Below are 23,225 nucleotides of genomic sequence, written 5' to 3' on the forward strand. Positions count from 1 at the left end.
TGCAGCTGTGGCACAGACCCCCAGCAGCTGGCCTTCGACATCCCCAAAAAGCAAGGACATCAGTGTCAAAAATGCTTGGGAGAGCTGCTCCAGCTGCCTCATCCTGATGGCCCATGGGGCTGGGAGTCTACTGAGACAGCCCCAGGGTGTCCCCTCCTCTTGGGCTGTAATTTGGGTTCCAGTCTGCCTTTGTGTCTCTGACAGCTCCTGCAATGGGCCTGGGAGCAGTTGGGACAGGGTATTATTTGGGCTCCCCACCACGATCACTCCTTCATGGGCATGCAACGTGGTGTTTATCCCATAACCTAACACTGGTAACCAGGGAAAATACCAGGCAGATCTCAGATCAGTCCAGGTACTGCAAGGAAAAAGGGAGGGCTTCACAAAGAAAAATAAAAAAAAAATGCACTTAGCTGTGTGCTGTAGATTTTGTGACATCTTTTTCCTCTTAAATTACCATTTTCTCACCCAGGTTGTATGACTTTGTGCTTTCCTAGTATATGGCATCTTACAAGACTTTTTCTTGGCTGCATCTTCAGCACTGAGCTCTGCTGCAGTGAGAAACCAGCCCAGGAGAACACGTTACTCACAGACCTGAGCAGGGAGGACAGTTTGTTGTATTTTTGCCTGACAACATTTATCCCCTATTTCAAGAGTCTGAAGTGGAGAGTGATATTCATCAAAATCACCTTTTTCTTCTGCAGCATTTCTTTTTCTTTCCGGCTGGCCATAGCAGCATGCCTGCTCTGGGCAGGGAAAGAGCTATGCATGGGGAAGGACCCCCCCAGATACCCCAAAACACCCAGCATGGCTGGAGGGGGCCCAGCAATGCCAGGGTCATCATGGGACCGCAACAGCCTGGCGCTACTTTTGGCAACCTGTGTTAGAGAAGGAGCTCCAGCCCTGGTCCCTGCTCTCTGTAGCTTGTGAACAGGCCTCAGCTGGCCCCAGTGACGATGCTCCTCTCACCATAATGAGCTGAACCTGCCTCCAATCTCTGCAGATCTCTTCCCATGACTTTCTCTTGCCCTCTGGTTTTTAAACCATCCCCAGCTTGTGTTCAGTGACAGCTTCCCCACAGGTTCAAGTCCCACCACTATCCCCCAAACCAAGCTAAACCCCTCTCCTTCACAGAGATGTGGCCAAGATCTGGTGAATGCTTTTTGCTGGTATGGTGTGGTTTGCTCCAGTACAACAGGAGGCTACATGTGAAGGAGCATGAGAATAAAACTATTGGGAGGAGGATTTCAGAATACCAGGAGCAGGGATGCTAACATATGGAGAATAGTTTGGGAAGCCAGTTCATTTATATCACATCCCTGCAATAAATATTGGTTTCAGCCCATAGGAGAGCAACAGTGCCCTTCTGAAACAGCCTGCTCACGGGTGCTCGCATACGCCGTCACTCAGCAGTGACCTTGTGGCCCAGTTGGCTCTGGCTCCAGAGAGAAACGGGTTTGCATGTCTCTGGTTTCCTGTGGGCATCACAACATTAATTCCTTCGAGTTATTGGATCTAGAGCCATTTCCGAGACACATGCTATCATTTACTACATGCAAGTTGTCCAAGAGAGGAAAACTAGAGGAAATGAGCACTCAGGGAGCAGGCAGTGGGCTGGCGACAGCTTTGTCATGCATCCACCTGGTGAGTGGTACTGTGCCCTGGACCACCCTCAAGATGCTCCGAGTGCAGCCCGGGGTAACTACCCCTTCCATGTGCTCACCCAGTTCCTGAAAGCAGGATCATATTCTCATATTTGCACATGCAAAGCCCTGATCAGCAGTGCAGGACTGAAGGCTGCTCTGCAGCGTTTTTGTTGAAATATTACCTATTGCCAGGAATTCTTGGGATTTAATTTCTGCTAATCCCAAATAAAACAATTGTAGGCAGAGAGTCCTCAGTGCTGAGATTGCCTATTAAGTGAGTCAGCTCAAAATAAAGGGAAAAGTTTGATTCTGATGCCAGAGAGGAGACGGAAATCCCCACTATAAGGAAAGGAAAGCTAAGCAGCATGTGCATGAGAGACAGTAAGAGAAGCAGGGAGGAAATATCCCTGCAGGAAAGCTCCCACACTGGGGAGAGACAGCAACACACACACTGGACTTGTGGGGAGGGAGAAACTGCTTGCGCGGTGGCCAAGGAACAATCAGATGGCGACAAACACATGTTGAAGGGGAAGAAAAGCAGGGATTTAGGACAACGCACTGGAGATGAGTTAAAGGTCACAGCATGAAGTCCTGGGAGGAAGGCAGGGGAAAAGCACCCAGTGAGCACTACTGGCGCTGGGGCTCTCTCCAGCAGAAGTCGAAATAGCATGTAAAAGCTAGGAGCAGGCAAAAGCCTCCTGGTAGGTGCAGTGTGGGAGGCACAACTCAGCAGGCAGCTGGTGCTCTCCATCGCTGGCGGGCAGGAGGAGAGGAGAAGGGCGCAGGCAGGCAGACAGGCCAGCCCTGCTGCATTTCCCAGGCTTCTCTCTTTGATGCAGGCAGCAAGGTTGGGGTGAGGAAAGAGGCCCCACCTCCGAAGGCTCTGCAGCTGCTCCACTGGACACAAAAGGGTGAGCCAGACACCAGCACACTTGCACGGCGTGCTCTGCGCCGGCCCCACTCGTCTCGCACACAGGGGCCCAGGGTGCTGCTCCTGCCAGGCCGGCTGCCCACCCATGCTCACCCATCAAGGTAAGGCTCTGCCAGTCGGAGCTGGGAGCTGGAGTGAGGTAGGCAGGCAGGGCTGAGGGTGATGGGAAGCAACATGGGTGGGGGACCCCAGAGAGGGTACAGGCAAGAGGCTGCTGGGGTCTGTCTCCTTCTGCAATGAGACCTCCAAATGCCCCTGGCATCACCTTGCAGACCGAGGGTGGATTACTGTCTTTGGAAAGCTGCTTCAGGGGAACGGGTTTGCCCTCAGGGCGCGTGTGAGCAGCTTTCCTGCAGGTGCTCTCCCACCTCTCTGCAGCAGTGTGCTGCAGCAGGCTGGACAGCCCACACACCACTGTCCAGAGCTTTCCCCTTGGGGAGCAAGGAAATGAAAAAAAGCAGCGTTGGCATTTCCCAATGCTCGCAAGTGCTGTCTCTGTCAGCAGCAGGCTTGCTCATGCTCAGCCAGCTGGCTTCAAACTATCCAGCAGCCTCTAAACAAGGGTGCTGGGGGATACTAGTAAATTAGCATCCAAAGAGGAATTCAGCATCCAAAGCGTAATTCACTGCGCCTCTTGTCAGTGAGAGGAATGGGGCTTCTTCCTTTCTCTGCTGGGGTTTGCGACCACTTTTGCCTTCCTGAGAAGCGATTGCTCACGTGCCCTCCTCCCCACGCCTCCCCAGCCTTGCAGCAGCATGGGGAGCAGATACACGTTGCTCTTCAGATTCCTCACGCAGCAGGAGCTCCTTGGGCCATTTTACACGTGCGCATGACAGCAGGGCAGAGCCTGCTGACCTGCTTGCAAAATTGCAAAGAGCACTGGTGAAAACAAAACTGTCATGGGCCAAACCTCCCTCCTCGGCACTACATGTCCCACAAACAGGAAACCCACTGGTTGCTGGCTGCATCTGGCTTGTGGTCAGGGTCTGATTTTAATTCTCTTTAAATGTTCTGCATAAAAGAGGAGAGTAGAAATGTGGTTGCACTGCTGCTTCCGCGCCTAGGGGCAGGAGGCAGCTTGGCTTGCCCACATCCGCTGCCAGCAGCATGCAGGGCATCTGCTCTGCTGAGCCAGCCCCACGGGCTGTCAGGCAGCTTTCTCACCTTCACCATCACAGCTCCAAGACATTGTCCTTGGTTTCTCATACTCTTCCTATTTTTATTTCTCTGGAAATGCTCTGTGTCGCCAGGTGACCTTTATTAAGACCACTTTTTTTAATACTGCATGATTCTGCATTAACATGGAGCTCTTTTCTCTATTGGGCCCTCCAGGAATAGAAGCAGCAGCTACTGCTCACCTGGCATTGTAACATGTGAACTCCTTAGCTGTCAAGAGAAACAGCCACCGGATCTGAAACCTGGCAGAGTATCAGGGCCTCTGTAATTTAATAACATCTGCATTTTGTTTCCTGGTGGTTCTGTATTTAAAAAAAGCAGGAAAATAGTTAATAAAGTGCAGAAAGTGAAAATCCATGCTTTCAAATAAACACTGTAGCCATTAGAAGAAGGCAAAAGGACATCAGATCCAAGCATAAATCAATGTGACTGAAGACAAAACCAGCTACATTAAGAAACAGCTGCCTGGTTGCTTTCTGCTCCTCATGCCTGTCATCCCCTCCTGCTCCAAAATCCACGTCCCCTACAGCAACGCCCCCGGAGGTGGAGGAGCCTTAGAGGTGTCCACGTCTGACACAGGTGAGGACCACGGCAAGCCCAAAGCGCCCGGAATGCCTGGACCAGGAGTACTCCAGTGGCAGCCTGGAGGAGAGGAAGGGGGTCCGATGTGCACTGCCTGGAGAGGAGGGTGATGGCAACGCTGATGAGGAGGAAACAAAGGAGAGCAAGCACAGCGGTCCAGGGAACGGACCAAGGGAGGACGTGCCTGTGGACCTGCTGTGCCAGGAAGGTGAGGTCTTCTACAAAACCTTCACCTTCATCAACGCTAACAGTGTAGCCAGGAAGCAGAAGCTGCTGGTAAGCCTTCATACCCTGGGCAGCGAGCCCAGCCACGGGGAACCCCTGTGCCAGCAGCACCCATCCCAGATGGACAGCGGGGCCACCGGGCCCTGTGGCACCGAGGACACTGCAGTGACCCTGGGCAGCAAATCTGGGGAGGTGTCTGGAGATGGTCACTCCAGCCATGTCACCCGGCGAGCACTGGCTCTCACCAGCGCAGAGGCCATTGGGCCAGGGGGTCTGCAGGCGTCCACCTTGGAGGAGCATCCTTACAGGCACCTGCAGTGCAGGCAGTCCTTCAAGAAGCCCAGCAACCTGCTGAGCCACCGGGAGACGCACAGCAGGGCCAAGCCCTACACACCTGCGAGCTCTGCAGCAAAGCCTACTTGCACCAGGGCACGCTGCAGCAGCACCACCGCCTGCACACAGGCGAGCAGCCCTGCGAGTGCCCCTTCTGTGCCAAAAACTACACCTGGTCCTCGGACTACCACAAGCACATCCGCAACCACACGGGCGAGAGGCCCTACGGCTGCCCCGACCGCGGGAAGGCCTTCGCCCTCTCCTCCGACCTCTGCAAGCACCGGCGCAACATGCACCGCAACAAGACCTCTCCCTGCCCCGACTGCGGACGCACCTTCAACAAGCCCCTTTCCCTGCTCCGCCATCAGAGGGGACACTTAGGGGCCATGCCGTTCCCCTGCCCCGACTGTGGGAAGGCCTTCACCATGGCCAGCAGATGGTGGAGCATCAGCGGGTCCACACTGGCGAGCGACCCTTCGCCTGCCCCCACTGTGCCCGCGCCTTCGCCCACATGGCCACCCTCAAGCGGCACCAGCAGCTCCATGGCGGCCCCCTACCAACCCAACAGCTTCTCTGCACGGACCGCCGTATCTCCCGGCATGGTGCGGAGTAGCCCTGACCTCCCTGGGATGGCTGGGGGAAAACCACATCTGGGGCTGCGAGTGCCCCTGCACCCCAGGGAACTCCCGGTACATGGCTGGCGGGGAAGGAGGCGGCAGTCAGCAAAAAGCAGGCTGACCAAGCACAGGGGAAAGAGGCAGAGCTCAGTCGCTCATACATTATTTATTTCTGACTGCTATCCCTCCAGGTAAAGAGGATGCTAGCTTGCCTGGCATGGGATCCATTCCTCTAGCAAGGCTGAGCACCCTGCCCTGGCCATGCAAAGGTGCCGCACACGTTCCACGGACAGTGAAAACCCCCAAACCCCTGTGGCTTAAGCAAATACACACCAGGTTTAAACTCCACATGGGAACAAGCAAGGAAAATCAAACCAAAGCCCAAACCCTCCTGTGCTGCCAGTGATATGAGCACTGCAAAACAAAACCCTTTCACACAGAGTACGCTGGATACAGTAATTACAGGCAAAATATTTGTACCCGAGGCACCTCGGGAGAGCCCCTTTCTGAAGCAGAAGCGCACTGAGTGTTCCTACACCAATAAGCTGCTTTCTGAGACCAAGAACAGGGACTAGAGAGTTGGCAAAAATGGCTTCTCTCAGGTACCTGATAGCTGAGGCAATTAAAAGAAAATTAAACTGACATTTCTAACTTGCAGTGTAAGAGAGATGTGCAGTTGTGAAATAATAAAAAGTTACTGCTGAGAACATACTGTTTTCACCCATCTGTTGTGAAGAACAAAAGGGCAAGAAGCATTTTTGGCCTTTTTTTTTTTTTTTCCTCTTCTTTTTCTTGAAAATTAATCGCTAGTTATTGCTTTGTCCCCAAATGCTAGACCCCAAGGGTTTTCCAAATGACAGCAGAGATATTTAGTGGTCGGTACCTGGTTTATCCAGCCTCACTTGGTGACAAACAATCTTTTGCCAACCAGATCTCCCTGCTCAAGTTATTCACATGAAGGGCTCAGAGCTTCATTTTCTGGTTTATAGCACTTGCCTGAAAGGTCTTCCCAGCAACTGCCTGGGAGGGGCTCCATGATGAAACTGCAGTCCCATCCTTCGGTGTCTCTTACTGTCCGGCATCGTTTGCTTCCCCACCAGTTACAGTGGTGTACCAGCTGCATCTGAGCCTCTGAGGCAGGGGAAGTGGTTGTCCATATGGGAACCCACCTTGGAGCATCCTCATGCAGATAGGGCTCACGCTGCCTGCTCCTCCCAAGAGCTCAGCTGGCCACCTCTGGCAAGAGACTTCCCAGCTGTTTTTCACAACTCCAAGAACCGCTGCGGAGGTACCTGCAGCCACCTCGGCAACACAGTCCTTGGGAAGGAAGATTCACTCCCCACCTGAGTGTCCCATGGGACCAGAGGTGGGCCTGGAAAGACAAAGAATGGCCAGGGGACACAGCAGATGTGCCTCATCGACCTCTTCATTGCAGTAAGGGCCCTGGCACGTGGTGAGAAAACAGAAAGCCCCTTCCACCTTTCTCATTAGCTAAGAGTGATATTTATTAAGTGCCTGCTCACTGGATGCCAGCCTGGTCAAGATCCAAGTCCCAGAATGCTCTTCACATGAACCTCATGCTTCTTGACACAACCCCCAAGTCATCCTTGCCCTCATCATTACCTCCAGCAGCCATGCTCGGCTTATGCTTCAGCCCGTCACCCAAGGGCACCCTCTGCCTCTGGCCCTTCCTTCCACCCCTCCTGCTATGCCAGCCCAATGCCAGGTTCATTTGCAGGAGACAACAACAGTACAGGAAAGTTTCTGATGTTTCCGAAGCCAGAGTATCCCTGGATTTTAGTCTTTCCCACGCAGAGCGAGGCTGAGTATACCCTGGGCTGGCATTTAGGACTGACCTTCTGGAAGAGAGAACGGAGAGCTCTGCGTGGTTTTAGGACGAGTATCCCCTTCCCCCACAAGGTAAGCAGGTGAGGGACGAAGCCCAGGACCATAGTGGGTGTGTGCTGCTCCAGGGTCCGTATTGCTCTGCTTCAGCCTGTCCAACCTCCTGCATGCAAGCTCTTCCAGGAAGGGTTTGGGGACCAGTCTGGAAGAATAAGGAGGGTGCATGCTAGGCTGACTCCATCATCTCCACTGCCAGGGGTGGTGGTCATGTTTTATATGTCTGTACAGAGTCAGCCAGCAAAATCTTTACAAAACAAGACAGAAAAGTCACTTAAAACTCTTCCTCAAGGGTGTTTCCTGATGAGAGAAGCAAAAAAGCAATTATAGCAAACTGTGAAATAAGAAGGAAGTCAGATCAAAAGACAGGTGAGTGCACAATGCACTCAGCAAGGCTCTGCACTGGAAATTGCTAAAAGCCCCCCAAATTTGCTTCCCCCTTTTGAGTATGAACAAAACAGATCAAGCTGAGCCTTTCCTCACTCAGAGCTGGCTGTCTTCCATCACAAGAAATCACATCAGTTTGAGGAAGCATGCCCAGAAAGAGAGCTGTCCTTATTTCCAGTTTGGAGAGGAGCAGAGAGGTCTTTCACCTTGCCACCTTAGTGGGTCAGACCTTTACCACAACATTGCTGCCAGCACTACCCCCCTGCACTTTGGGAGGATGTCCTGCATTGCTTGATGTTGCTTCTGGATTTCTTATTCTGCCCTTCATGGTGGTAAAAACCTGCTGAAGAGCCAAGCCCTGGTCCCAGACCACCTGGCCATGCAGTGCTATTGAAGGCATGTAAATATATCTGTAAATGATGATATATAAATGTGCTTATAATAAATGGGCTTGCATTGTAATAGTATTGTGGCTGCCAAGGAGGGGGGGGAGCCTAGCTTTATTTTTCACTCTTGCAGTGTTTACTGTCTGATTATTACAAACTGGACGCTGTGTCATAGTATGCAAACAGAGAAGGAAATAATGTAGTTAAAATTGGGGATATTCTTTGTGTTTACATGAACCTCCCTGTCCTGGAGCTATTTTAAAGCTGCTGTTATATCTCAAGTGAATACACTGGAAATAAACACTCTCTATCTACTCACATATGCCATGAACAGTCTAAAAGAAAATCTCTTGTGCTTTTAGCTCACATGTGCTGCTGTGGTCTTGAACAAATCCAGGTATTTGTACAGATGCATAGCATATTTCTGTGTCTATTACCGTATGCAAGGACTGTGCATCTGCACATGTTCAGAAGTGAAGTAGGACATGAGGTCTTGCAGCTACTCACAGGTGTCTTCCTGTACCTCAACCCAAGCCTGCAGGTATCCCTAGGGGTGAGTTTTGGTACATGAGAAGCAAAGGCTGGTGGGAGGCTTCACAGCGAGTGTGCAGGCAGCCTTGTCTCAGCAGGGGTTCAACCTGTAGGACCACAGTCACAAACATGGACCTCAGCCTTCCCCACATACTGTACTTCTGTCATGCTCGCACGCTGCTGTGCTGTAACCAGGAGCTGACGTGCAGATGAAGATGGGACCAGCTAACCATCTCTCAGTACTCAGGAAACACAGCCCCCAACCTCCCAGCTCTCTGGGGAGGAAGCATCTCCCAAAGCACGCTGCACCAGGTAAAAACATCCCCAGTCCACTGGATTTGGTGCCAGCAGCCGAGGCAGTGTGGTGTAAGCGCCCAGATTTTCCTACAGTGCTCCGACACAGCCGTGATTTCTGGCAAGGTCAGCTTTCATCCAGCAGATGTAACACTGTGCCAGCAGAAATACTTCCATGGGGTTGCACTGAACCTCACTACAGAGTACAGACTCTTCTCAATGCAAAAGTCAATGCCTTCTATTTTTCAGGCTCTTGGGGCAAACCATTTTGCACAGTCAGCAGACAGACTTCTACAAGCGAGTTCATCTTTTTAAACAAGTAAGGTATAAATATGAAATCTAGCTAACAACTGGTCTAAGAGCTTCTTAAATGCAAGTACTAAGACATACATACTAGCAATCTTCCTAAGAGGTCCCACAAGGAAGGCCAGTTAGATCAGGCTTTAATCTTGGGGCCTGGGAGATCGAACACTGAATTGTACCTTCTCCCAATTCCCTTTCCCAAACAATGAAAATAAGTCATCCATCACTCACACCACTTACCAAGCAGAAGTCTTCAGACCAAATCCTTTAACAACTGCTGACACCTCAGGTTTTAGTAACTCCTCTTTCTAAATTGCTGTCAATCCACCAGGCAATCCAAAAGAACCCACTGAAGTCACTAAACCATCCCTGCCATCAACACCAGCAGTATTTTCAGGAGCAGCAACAACTGTCAAGGTATCGAGGAGGAAGAAAATTACCACATCCTCTTTCAAGTAGGAGAACAGAGGCTGGGCAAGCAGGCCAGCAAAACATGCTGACTCTTTTGGGGTAAAACTTAACACACTCAACAAAGAACATCCTTGCATCAAGGAAGATGTTCCTTTTTAAGACACGCCAGGTAGTTATTGGGAATAGCTGTTAAATGGCAAGCCTGTGGCTAGGCTACCTTCCTGTTACCTGTGCATGGCTCTGAGCCCAGGGACCTTTTCCTTAAGAGTCCCTTGCAGACAACAAGATGTGTCCTGGTAGCTTGTACAGAAACAGACCTGCTCAGAACAAATCGCTACTCCTGCTTTCAGATTTGAAGCACATAAGCAACAATTAAGATAAAATCCTTAATGAGAAAAGGAGTTGATAGCTCTGATGTTTTCTTCTAGCAGATAAACAAGAGGAAGGCCATTACATGAACTGCACAAGCACATTCATTTGAGCACACCCTCCTCTGGAAAATAACATTCTCACGTAGCAGGGGGCAGTTCAGCAGCACAGCCATCCTGCAGTGAATTTACAAGCGGGCTGCACTCCAGTGCAGAGAGCTGTATTACCCACTTCACAGGCTAGCTCCCATTCAGTGGTTGTTCTTTTAAGATGACTCTAACCTTGCAAAAGCCCACTATTTTTTAACTTCTCAAAGCATCAGACACAGCTGGGATCGCCAAAATAAAAACATTGTTTTCCTTTCTATTTCCAGTATATTATCCTAGCAAAATGCTATTCACCTGCTGTTCTGTTGGTGAGATCTCAGCCCCTGCTCGTTTTTAGTCTGTAAGTAGGAAAACCGCAGTGGGGACTCCTTATGCCAACAGAAACTTTACAAGATCAGAAGCAGATCATCACATGATGAAGCCTCATTTTAAATAAAAGCTGCCTACTCCAGAGATTTCAATGCCCTTTGCTCAGATTAATTGACAAATGATGGATTGCTTAGCGCTCCCTGTTTACATCAAAGACTCCTGCTTCAGACTCCTCCAGTTGGGAAAAGGCAAACAGTATCAAAGGAGGATGATGGTATGCAGAGGAGCTGAAAGACTGTACAGTAGTAGCTTCTCCTTTGTGCAGGGTGCTGTATCTGCACTCCACAAGCACAGGCGTATTTACTATGCAACACCTTTGCTAACAAAGTAAGAAAATAGTACTGTTGCTGCCAAGGACTGGCCGGTGATTCCAGGCCAGTGAGGGCCAGAAGTCTGCATTGCTGGAGCTATTCTAACTTCTTAGTCTTGAGACAATTTTCCTGTGATGGGAATGAGTTGGGCAGAAGCGATATAGTGAGGGGACAGGAAAATTAGCAAAGAGCAAAGGGTATTTCTATGTTCCGCTGTTCACAAATACCATCCAGCGATCAAAAGGACTCGCACCATCAGGATCCCCTGCCTAGCTCAGGGCTCCAGCCCTGTGCTTGTGTCCAAGTGCTTCCCGTAATGCCCCAGCAATGAGGGCCTGTGAGTGAGTCCTCTGCACAGCACAGCATCAAAGGGAACCACTTCTTCTGTGGCCTTTACAGACGCAAATGAGCTAACAGATACACTGGCTACTCTGAACAAAGAAAAATTACTTCTGCTGAAACCACACACTTCAAAACCTCTCTAATGAAGCAGTGCTGTAGAGCAGGTATATTTGCTCACTCTCTCCCTTCCTGTTTCAGCTAGGTATCGTCACTGGCTATGTCTGTTGTAGGCTAGCTATCAGCAACTCAGACTGACACTGTGAGAGTGTCAGGGCCTGGGAGAGATTTCCAAACCTTTATATTAAAAATTTAAAGTGCAGAAGTGACGATCTCTGGGTTAAATTAAGCTCCAAGGGATTTCCTGTAGCTTGCACAGGAGTTAGTGGAAGTTTCTTTGAAGAGGGTTCAACATGCTTTTCCCAGAAACCATCACACATTTTAATTACTCCTTTCATACATCCAAGCATTTTATATGCAAGCCAACCTTCCAGGCAAGTATCTTTTTAATAACCTTTTAGTTAAGCCTAGTAGTTTTCATTTCACCAACCATTTACTCTTCCCATTAAACAGACCTTTGTTCAAAACACTTTCACCATTATGCTCTTACGGGTACAAATTCCATCAACTGCTAACACCAAAAAGCAGAATAACTAGATGTTCACAATTACCACAGCTGTCTAAGCATAACAGTCACACAACATAAAGGTGCGCATAGTGGTGCAGTTTAATTGGATATTAAAAGCCCCTGCAGCAAGAGCACTGCATACCCAAGGGAGAAGCAGGATGCTGAAAAGGGGAGACTGTAGCTGACAACTTCAAAATGCGTTTAGAAGATGAGGGTGGAAACTTAATGCACGATAGCTTCTGGAACGGCTTTGTCACCTTGCTATCTGCCCTCTCTCCAGGTCATTTCAGATTGTGTTGAACAACACAGTCCCCACAGAAGAGCACTGATGACCTCTCTCCGCAGTTCCTTTACCCACAGCCTCCTTTCAGCCAGGATTTTTTTCATGCAAGGATCTTTCCTCTTAGAGAGGCTAAGCAGCCCCCTGATAAGACCAACCCTTTGCCAAGGGGCCCCGTCAAAATCCCTTTGGAAACCTAAAATCATACTGGAACTACCTGCAGAGGGGAGTTTGGAGAAGTCTCACTCACAGCTGTAGCGAATGCATATGGTACGCAGGGTCCAGTCATCCCGGCAGAGGTATCTGCGTTACAAAAGTACATCATTTCAGAGACAACATAACACATCCCTAAGAAGTGGGATGTAGATCAGTTCCCTAATCTGGAGACTTCTTTGAGGAATGAAATTAAAATGACCCATTAGCGAGGCTGGGAGAATTAGTCTCCCATTCATAATCAGGCTAAAGTGTTGCTGTGGACAGTGGTTCAGCTTGATCCGAGCCAAGGACCTCACTTCAAACACGACAGTACTCACAACTGTAAAACGCCTGCTCAGCTGTTGCATGGGTGGAATGTGCTGAGCAGCCATAACCATTTTTTACTCTATGAAATATGCAAACAAATGGCACAATCAGTACTTTACATTAAATAGCCTGGTAGTAAATGCAAAGGCACATTACCCTGAAGCTTTACTTTTACTCTGCTGCGCAACTGCCTGCTGAAAAGGCAGAACGTGTTGGAAAGAAATTAGTGAAATTATGGCAGCTGGCAGGGGAAAGGAAGCAAAGCTTTCTGACACAAAAATGAAATTAAGGCTGCAACTTAAGTACAAACTGGATGCTTCTACCACAGTGGTTAACAGTAGGTTAAGTGTCATTTTTAAGTTTCAAAGTTAAAAACCCCACTGCCATAACTGAGGCAATACATACCTCTTTGGAAGTTACAGCCTTGGGGTATTTGGCAGCACCTGCCTGAGTCTGCCAGGCTAGTTTCTACGGGAATTTTTCTTCACTAACCATTTGAATATAAATCAAAGTGAAGAGTCAGGCAGACACTTTGGGTAGTACTCAGATACGTCACAGAACATGGTTTTGTTATGAGAAGCTTCCTTATGTGTGAAAACATTTAAATGAAGACGACTCCTATACAATGGGTAGCAAAGGTGGCTTAAATTTGGTCTTCTGCTCTTTGAATTTTGTGTTCTCAAGCATTTCCTACTGTAACACTCAGCTGGACAGATTTAAAGTGCACAGTTCCATCAGAGACACAAATGTATTCAAATCCCTCACCCCAAGAACATGCACCGTCATAGGGAAAATAAAGCTTTTTCCATTATTAACAGAAATTCAACTAATCACACGAAAGTACCTAAGTGATCGATACTCCCGTAGATAGAAACATTTATGAAATACAGCTGGTAACTGTTGAGTTTATTAAGGAACTGTTTTGTGGCTGTTTTTTTTTTTTTAAATAACCAACATGATACTTCCCCTCAAAAAAAAGTAATGGAAAGAAAAACTCAGCAGAATGCAAGGAGAGAAGGGATAGAGGGACAACTCTGGACTGTTCTGACTTAGCAAAGACCTGCAACAACAGATCTTCAAACCCAGTGCCAAAGAGGTACCACACTCGAGAGGGCAGGGCCAATTTATCCAGTGACCAAGACTGCAGAGAGAAGTCTCACAGCATCCTTGCAAAAAGCTCAAGCTGATGCATCGTCAGTTCAGCTAATTGAGACAGTGCTAGCACGTGTGAGTGATTTCAGTCTTCTCAAGTCTCACATTTCATTACTCAGTGGCAATTAGGTTATTTTTTCATACAAAGCCAGTTTAAAACCAGTGAGTGCAATCTCTACCAGTACAGGTTCCAGAGATCCCCGTGATCTTCCCCGGAGATTCCCCCATGTCAGCCACTGCTGGGAAGTGGGTCTGGACTGGCCAGAGCACATGCAATGGAGTGCTTTCTCCAGCCCAACTGAGCAGACCTCCTGCAGGTAAGAAGCAACCAAGGAGACCACAATCACAAATTAACTAAAAATTAAGATTTGTCCAATTTGTGTGTGCGCTCATGCCTCCGTAGGGTACCTGACTCAGTGAAGGAATGACCACAGTAATTGCAAGAGTAGGGCTTCTCTCCAGTATGGATGCGGTGATGGCGCTGGAGCGATGCCAGCCGGGTGAACGTCCCTCCGCACTCCTCGCAATAGAAAGGGCGCTCCCCAGAGTGAGTCTGCTGGTGTCTTTTCAGCCTGAGCAGCTGGACGAACGCCATGCCGCATTCCTGACACTTATAGGGCTTGTCTTGTCGGTGGATCACTTTGTGTTTGGAAAGCAGGTTAGGTTTATCAAAACCTTTGCCGCAAGTTGGACAGGCATAAGGTTTATAGTCGTCTTCCTCAGACTTTTGGTTTTCTGCACAAGGCTGATCAGTGTACTCAACAGTGTGTTGGTTACGGTGCACTATCGACCACGGGTTCCTAGCCATGCCGTTTCCCAGGATCACCATGGAGCGCTCTATCTTGTGTACGTTGCGGAGGTGCCTCCAGACATCAGCCGTGCGAATGAAACCCTTGTCGCACTCCGGACATTTGTGTGGCCTGTCACTAGAATGAATGAGCTTGTGCATTCGCAGATTTGCCGCACGAAAGAACTCTTTGGCACAGATGGGACATCGGTATGAGTTTTCCACAAGGTGAGTTCGCTTATGTTCCTGCAGCTCGCTCATACCATGGAAAGAGGAACCACACTTCTTGCACCGATACGGCAAAGCTTCCTCAGAGACAGGCTCCAGGTCCTCATCAAACACATCAGCAAGAACGGTGTTTTCGTTATCGTCATGTAGTCCTCTCCATGGTTTCTTGGACCGCTCAGAGGAACAGTGCTCTAAATCTTTATCTTCATACTGCAGGTCAAAGCTGGTACTGGAGGGGACAAATACCCCAGCTGTACTCTCACCTTGTTTCTGGTAGTAGGTCTCATAGGTTTCTTTGTCTTCACACTGCAACTCTGCGGGAAGCTCCTGCTTACCTCCTGCTGAAGGTCCAGCAGAGTTGCAACAAGGACTGCATGTCTGTGAGTAATTCATGTCTACCTCCTTCTGGAGGCTAGATGTGTGGCCCACCTGCTTAGTGGTGTTTCTGGAATAATTTGAATGCTTCTCACCTGTGTCACAAATGTTATTCTCAGAGTCCCAGTCCATGTTCACATCCATCCTCTGAGGTGTACGCTGTGTTCATCTGCAGCTCACTGATGATGTGTATACCAAGAGCTTCAGGTCCTTCATGGTAAGTCCATCTCATTCTCAGCTCTCTTTACAGTCCTCCCTAAAAAATAAAACACTCATTTCATCAGTGATTTTTCTGATATTAACATAAAGCTATCACAGTGAAGATTTTTTTTCTGATTAAAAGAATGGGACAGGCTATTAGTTATGCAGTAGAAGAAACACAATCATCTATTATTATATATGTATAAAATATACATTCAGCAAACAAAATACAAACTACATTTAATGAAGTTAAATCCTCTGTCATAATCCAGTCTTTGCTACAAATATAAACTGATAAACAATTTCCATTTTAAATTCACCTAAAGATGAGAAATCTTCAGAACTCTGGGGTGCAAACACTTTGGGCAAAGTCCTACACCACAGCTGTGCCGACCACAGATCTCTTTCCTAGGATTCATGCTTAATCCTTGTTTTTACCTTACTAAATATGAACTAGGAGCACCAGTCACAAGGTGTGTTCTTTCAGAAACTAGTTAGGTAATGCAATGAGACCCAGAAACTGTGTCAATCAAACAGCCAAAACCAGAAGCAATGTATGGAAGGGGGGTCTGGAGAGCTCGGGAGCGCCTCTGGCCTCCCATCCTGACCAGAATTATTTTAACCGTCTTGAGGATATTTGGGGTCCCTGTGCCACTACCAGCTAGCACCATACAAAGACGACATATGCAAGGAAAGGCAAGAGTGAGCTGTCCAGAAAGCTTACTAATCGTCCTCCCAGGCTTCAAAGCACAGCTAGTAATCCTCCAGAGCTGGCCCACTGGAACAGCTTCAAATTCTCTGGGTAAACTCCCTTTGCAGACCAGCCTTGCTAGCAGAAAATATGAGCGATGGTAATTGGTGAGAAATACCTGTCTGAGTCACAAACTTTCTTGTGAAGAAGATGCTTTTGTTCATGCCATACCAAGGCGTGGATTCGCAAGAGGTTTTCTAGATTTGTCCCAGCAGCCTCTGCTGGCAGCAGCTCCCCAAGGAGCTTTCACTCACCTGGTTTAAACCTGCATTCACGCTGAATTGCTAATCTAAGATGGGAAATTGCATTTTTCCCACCCTGATGGATAGATAGCCTGGCTGCTCCTCCGACCCCCACCTTCTCCCTCGCACCCACTTTTCATATTTCCTTTACTCCCACTATTTCTTCACTACTTCTTAACTGCTTTTGTCTGGGCAAGACTTCTCTGAATACAAGCACATATATACAAAAACATATATGTAAAAATGTACATATTTCTGTATTTCCATGCATATGTAAATATAAAGCTTGTCTATTTAGCTTCAGTAGGTTTAGATAGTTATAAAGGCACTACAGCAATGTGCATTAAGTGAAAGGTCTTATTCACATTTCAGACAGGCCAGCTTCATTTGAGACACAAGCTGCGCTTTCTTCTGCTGTGCTACAGAAAACAAGCTGAATTAATCTTCTTCATTAGCCACTGCCTGGAACAGAATGGCTCAAGTCACCCGCCAACTTCAACCGTTCCCATTAATTTAATAACGAGCGCATGAGAACAGGAACTATTCCTCACCTCCTGCAAGGGGCTGAGCACCTCCAGCAGCACACCGCCGGCTCCCGAGCCCTGGCACTCATCTGCTATTTCCTTTGTTGAAGCAAAAACTTTTCAAGAGAGGCTGGCACTGCTTGGCTTAAGAAAACTCCCTGACAAAGGCCCGTCCGGTTTCCACGGGGCGGGAGGGGGAATATTTTAATCACGGTGTAGGCTTAAAAATAACAATAAAAAAAACCCCCATAAAATAAAATTTTAAAAATGTATGCTTGTGGGTTTTTTCCCCAGCCGGAATGAAACCCCAAACTTTTCCCCGTGGCGCAGGAGACCATCCCCTCTCCGCAGCCGCCGCTGCCGCGCACACCGCCCCCCGTCCCCCGCCGCTGCGGCGCGGCCGCCGCTGCCCGCGCCCTACCTGCGCCGCGCCCGCCCCGCCGCCGCCGCCGCCGCGCAGCCCCTCGCGCCGGCGCGGAGGCCCCCGGCGGCGGCGGCGGCGGCGGCGCAATCGCAGCGCGGCGAGGCCCGCAGCGGCCGGCGGCTGCCAGCAGCGGGGCGGGACCCGGGCGGCCCCTCCGCTCCAGCCCTCGCTTCGGCAACGCTCGAGCGGGGCTGGGGCGGGACCCCCCGTCCCGGCTCCGGTGCCCGTTTCAGACTGCTGAGGGAGCGGCCGGCGGGGCCGGGAGGCGCGCAGAAACATCCAGGTGGGTCAAGCGTTGGCTCAAAGCGAGCAGGTGCCCTTCCCACCCGCGCCCGCTGAAGGGCCCTCTGGAACGCCCCGGTGCTGCGGGGGACTGGAGCCTTCCTTCTCCCCAACTCCAGCCTGCAGCAATTCACAGGGTGTTTCCCCCACCCCCAATGGCAGTAACTGTGCATCTTCCCATAGAAGTTTGGTGGCGATTGGATTCACGTTCAAGCTTTGCTTTGTCGGAAGAAACAGGCTCTGCTCTTGTAAGGAAGGCTCGGGCCACGTCCCTGGCCTCTGTGTCTTGCTTCCAGCTTGAATGAGTATTTCTTCACACCAGGTGCCCAGAACTGCAGTCGGTATCTCCAGCAAAGTCTCACCAGGGCCTTTCACGGCAGCATCATTTCCTTATTCCCAGTGGAAGTCCTTTGCCCAACACATCCGAGGATCCCACTTGCCTTTTCCAAAGCCATAGTACAACCACAGTCCATAGGCCTTCTCAGGCTCCTTTCCTCCACCCCTTATAGCTAATAACCTACCCACCAATTTGGAGCAGAAATTTTCACCATTTGTCTACCACCATTTCTGGAAGACTTCTCATTCTTCTGTGGCTCTGCCGCCCTCCCTCCTGTTCATACCCCCTGTCAGCACATTTCATTCCCACATGTCCATTTTTACATTCTCATCATTAATGTAACAACTCTTCAACAGGAGTCATCCAAGGTCCAGTCCTCCAGGAGGCACCATCAGGAAGCTCCCAACAGCTTCTGTTCCAACTACAACCAGTGGTCCCCAACCCAGTCCCCTCAGCGCTCTGCATTTGTCCCCCCCGTTATTGTACTGACCAGTTCTGCACTTCCTGCAGCCGAAACTACTCTCCAACACCACCATGTAATCTCGCAGAGATTGCTCCTGCTTTTAACGCTGCAGTTATGTTGCACACTGGACAGCTATCTTGCTGTCTTTTCTTAACAAAACTCCTACGGGTTTTGGAAATGGGCTTCTACAATTAACAGTAAATACAGAACCGAAATTAAAAATGAACAAGAGTGTGTATTACTAGCATGCAAATATGGTATATAAGAATGCCCCAAGTTCTACATTTTTGTGATCTCACAGATCTTTCTAAAACTAAACGTGAAACTAGAAACTACTCTGCTGGGAGTTGAGGGTGAGGAAAAGAAACATACCTACTCCTTTCACACAGAAAAGCGAGCTACTTTTGAGAGCAGAGTAAGTGGCAGTTCAGTTTCCTCAGATCAGGCTGTTAAAAAATGTTAGCAACATTCCTTTAATGACAGTCCTTGAACCCATGAGAAACTCACATGCTGCTTAGTATGGTGAACCTTGCAGAGAAAGAACCGTCATTCCAATTCTCACAAACTAAGAAAAAAACCTCACAAGATTTTCATTATTTTTATTATCATTTTTCTGAATTAAAATTCTTAGCCATTTCTTACTGCAATGCAGTAGCTGGGCAGGGTAAAGGCTTTCTTCCACCTAGACCCAAGACGCACGGAATCACGTACCCCTTCCACCTCCCTTATGGAAGGTAAGCACGCAACCCTCCCCTTGTTCACCAGTTCTCATAAGGAAAACTCTAGTAATATATAAGCACATACGGCACCAATATCTCCACAGCCAAGCATGCTTGTGTGGGGTGCAGATGATGAATGGCCATTTTTTAAAAATCCAAATCATGGTTTATTACAACTAATACATTAAAACATGAGAGGATGTATGGACAGAAGAAATGGATGAGTCATTTTGGCCAAGTGGGCTGTGCAGCCTAACAGTGGTACTTTCGCAAAACCAGTCCCAGAGGGTGCTGATAATCTAGACAGCAACTCTGTAACTTAGAGACTGTATGTGCACAAGAGTTCTAATTTAACGTGTTGGTCTTGCAAGCATAGATGGCCCAGATGAGTCCAGCTAGTCCTGATCATATCCAACAACTGCACATCTCTTTTGACTTCAACCTGATGTAATGGCAGCATTTCCTCTTGCAGCTGCCAAGGAACGGTGTAATGCCAGCAAATGATGGTCTTCCTCATAGGGATCATGGAGGAAATGACCAAAGCATCTCCAGGTCCTCCTCATCCTCAAAAGCATCAATAAGAATGATGCTTTCATCATCCTCACTTACCCTTTCTTGAGGATCCCCAGAGCATTCAGAGAAAAAGCATTCTAAACATTCATCTTCACACTGCAGGTCAAAGTTAGTGGGTTGGTTGAATTGCGCTTCTAGTATTAAGTTTCAAAGGTCTCCTCTTCTTTGCACCGCAGTCCTATATGGGTTTCTTGTTGGACTGAAGGTCTAGCAGGATGCACCCAGGACTAGAAGGTGGTGAATAATCTTCCTCCACCTCTAGCTGCAGGCTGGCTTTGCAGCTCCCCCCCCCTTCTGAGGCTTGTCTGGAATTACCTGAGTGACAACTGTCATGAACAGAAACCAAGACTGCCTCCATCCTATGGTACCATACAGTGCTTACTTGTTAGTAATTGTGGAGACGAGCAGTACAAATTCCTGTGACCTATCATGGTTCGCTTCTTTCGTGTCAGCTTCCTTGGAAAAGAAACAAGAACTTCATTACCTGCCAGGCAAAGTTAGCATTTAAGATGTCAGTTTAACTGAAAATACTTTAGTAGTAATAAATAATGCAGAACACTCCAAATGGTGTCTCATGGGTTAGATCAAGGACCCAGGGCAACTCTATTCAGTGCACAGTGTCTTCTGTTGTTGGTCCGAGATGAGACAGAAAAGGGCTTCTATGGCAAGGTAATAAAACCAGCACATACACACCCCAACACTTAGACTGACAAAAGTGTCAACACACTCATAAATTCATGAGCACAGTCCCACAACTAGCCTCTTGCTTTCAGTAATGAAGAGCAGGCCACTCTACTAATGTCTCCCTTTTAACCTAAAATAAAAAATGAAATTTGGAGGTCTTATTTCATGTACATTGGTCTTCAGATGACTATACTTAGCTCTATCAAGTTGCACATATTTTAATTTTTCCTCCTAATACTGAGATATTTAAAATGTACTCTGCCTTCTATTTCATATGCTGCATTTATAAGCACATGATTTCATTAAATTCTGCATTCTAAGGCCTTCCCATCAGCCTTGATGAATTATTCCAGCACACATAAAAAATAAGCTGTAATCCTCAAGGAGAAGGCGGCAGAAAAATAAGTGAAACATCTATCTCTTTACAATATATGATTCCTATTAAAATTACATTATTGGTGCTTTGTACCCATCCTACATTTATATTCCCAACACACATATATGGATGCCAAATCCTTCTTTTTATTTATGCTATCTCACTTTTATGTGTTCTAAATGTGAAGAGCCCGTCAGGACAGATGAGTATCTGTAATCTGTTTGTCAGTTAGATCTGCTTTGAAGTCATTTTTTAACACTGTTTTTTTTTAAAGGATTAGACTCTACACTCCCATGTTTCATTAAATTCGCTAAAAAGTGCAAACTTGCTTGCTGTCACAATGGGAGGTTAATATATTTTATGAAGGGTTTAAACTCACATCCCATCAAATTTGAATTTTTATTGGCCATATAGGTTTCTCCCCTGACATCTGGCTACTTTGTTTTAGGACTGCCATAAACACTTTAAACATCTGAGCGCTTCAGACTCTTCTACATAAAACAACCAACCACCAAGTTTTCTTCTAAGTAGGAGCTGAATTCATAGAGACTTAACTGGTATTTGGTTGAAGCTTGAACTTTTAACTCCCCAGGGCTCCGTTTAGCACACTGAACGCTGGTAAAAGACCAGCAATAGCTGTTTACTGTTAAAGATAATGAATTTTGCAAGAACACCACCACAGCACCCAACAAGTGCTTTCCTACCAAAGCTGATTACACCACATGCAACATGCTACAGCCAGAGAGAGAGAGAGAGAGTGATCAGCCAACACTCCATCAGTACTCTGCTGAAAGTGTGATTAAAAGAAGGTTCAGGATCTCTGAGGCTGTCCTCTCTCAAATCACCTGGAGCAAGGAATCGTTCCATTGTCTCTAGCCAGCTCCAGCCTGTTATCATAGCATGCTTTTTTCTGCAAAGCCTGCCAGGATCTTCTAGGTCTTTGGGTCCCAGTCAACTGGCATCTCGTAAACAAGGCATTTGGAAGAAACGAATACATTGAGAAAACAAGTCCTAACTACAGCGAAAGACACAGTTACAAAATCTAAAGTCAAGCTATAAAGAACATGGAACAATTAACAGGAAGAAACTGAGCAAGCACTGCAAAAAGCAGGCTAGTCAAGTAATAATTTTCTGGCATGCTTTAGTTTCTCAAACTTGCATTTTCCTTTGCACATATTGATCTAGCCCGTCATCAAATTTCTATGCAAAAACTACTGTCTGATTTTGCAAACATCCCCAGCCCAACTCTGATAGCTCAATTCAAGTGCTGGACATGCAAGACTGTAAAGGAGCCTGCAAAGCAATAAGCTGACCCTTCTGGTGCAGGACAGAAGCTGCATATGCAAGAACAGCCACGCTCCATGGCTTCCTGCAATGACTGGCTGTGGTTTTAGAGGAGATGTGTCTGTTATCTGCACATGTAACTTACACACGGTTAGTTTTGAAAACCCACAAAATGCATACACAAGCTTGTTAAAGAATTAAAGGAGAAATCGCCACCTGAACAGCCCTCTCAATACCCTTGATTTGTGCTCATTGTTTTTTATTGTAAGTCTTGGATTACTAGGTTGACTCAGAAAAGTATTTGATATTCTATTCAAATAACCATTCAGCATAAAGGGTTTTTACTGGAGTACCTGACTAAGCCTAAGCTGGACGTTTTTAGTGGTGCCCCAGGAAAACATACACTCTCTGCGAGTTCTTTTTTGATTAAAAAGGAAACTGAACGAGCAGCTCTGACTGAAACATGGCACTTCACTCCAGAGACGCCAAAACCCCGCGAGAGGAGCTGCCCAGCCCTCTCCTCCCAGGGCAAAAGGGCGATGGGCGGGAGCGGCGCGGCGCGGCGCGGCCCGGCCCGGCACTCCCCGCAGCAGCCCCTGCCGACCGCACCCCCTCACGGTGCGCGGCGGGGCCGGGCCGGGCCGGGCCGGGCCGGGCGCTGCCCCCCCCCCCCCGCGACCCCGCTCCCCGCCGGCGGAGCGGCGGCCGCCGCGTTCCCCCCGCGCCGGGCGAGGGCAACGGCACTCACAGCCCAGCCCGGCCAGCTGCCGCCATGTTGTGGGGGGACCCTCTTGCAGGGAGGGAGTAAACAAACCGCCCCCGCTGATGACGCAACCGCAGCCCGCCCCGGCCTGACGGACAGCTCCCGCCACCAATCGGCGGCCGCAGCCCCGCTGTCGGGCAGCGCCGGCGTCACCAGCCGCTGCGCGCGCGAACCGCCGCCCGACGCAACCCGCTGCCGCCCCCAGGAGACAGCAGGCCTCGAGGCCGGTCCCCTTCAAACCCTCCGGTGGCCGACACACCCGGAGAGCGGCCCCCGTCACACCTCCAGTGAGCGACGCAGCCAGAGATCCGCCCCCGCCATACCCTCATGGGACTGACACTCAGAGACCGGCCCCCGTCACGCCCCCGGCGGGACTTTCACAGCTGGAGAGTGACCCCTGTCACACCTCCA

General features: G+C 48.7%; 1 protein-coding gene across 3 annotated transcripts in view; it reads right to left on the reverse strand.

The window, feature by feature from the left end:
- LOC128147876 (zinc finger protein 431-like) overlaps positions 1-22,601 on the reverse strand; it is a 43,334-nt gene extending 20,733 nt beyond the window's left edge. Inside the window, exons 1-6 of one of the 3 annotated variants that reach the window (XM_052801065.1) lie at positions 20,023-22,601; positions 18,792-18,943; positions 16,937-17,129; positions 14,210-15,447; positions 12,345-12,430; positions 3,027-4,055 (exon numbers count right to left, since the gene is read on the reverse strand). In XM_052801065.1, coding sequence (XP_052657025.1) covers positions 4,023-4,055; positions 12,345-12,430; positions 14,210-15,335 — 1,245 coding nt within the window. In that variant the 5' untranslated portion in view covers positions 15,336-15,447; positions 16,937-17,129; positions 18,792-18,943; positions 20,023-22,601 and the 3' untranslated portion in view covers positions 3,027-4,022. Of the gene's footprint in view, positions 1-3,026; positions 4,056-8,290; positions 8,824-12,344; positions 12,431-14,209; positions 15,448-16,936; positions 17,130-18,791; positions 18,944-20,022 lie in introns of those variants that run through there. The other 2 variants (XM_052801064.1, XM_052801066.1) reach the window with 2 other exon arrangements.
- Positions 22,602-23,225: the final 624 nt, after the last annotated feature.

Source organism: Harpia harpyja, chromosome 11 (genome assembly GCF_026419915.1).
Source record: "Harpia harpyja isolate bHarHar1 chromosome 11, bHarHar1 primary haplotype, whole genome shotgun sequence".
Taxonomy (NCBI): Eukaryota; Metazoa; Chordata; class Aves; order Accipitriformes; family Accipitridae; genus Harpia; species Harpia harpyja.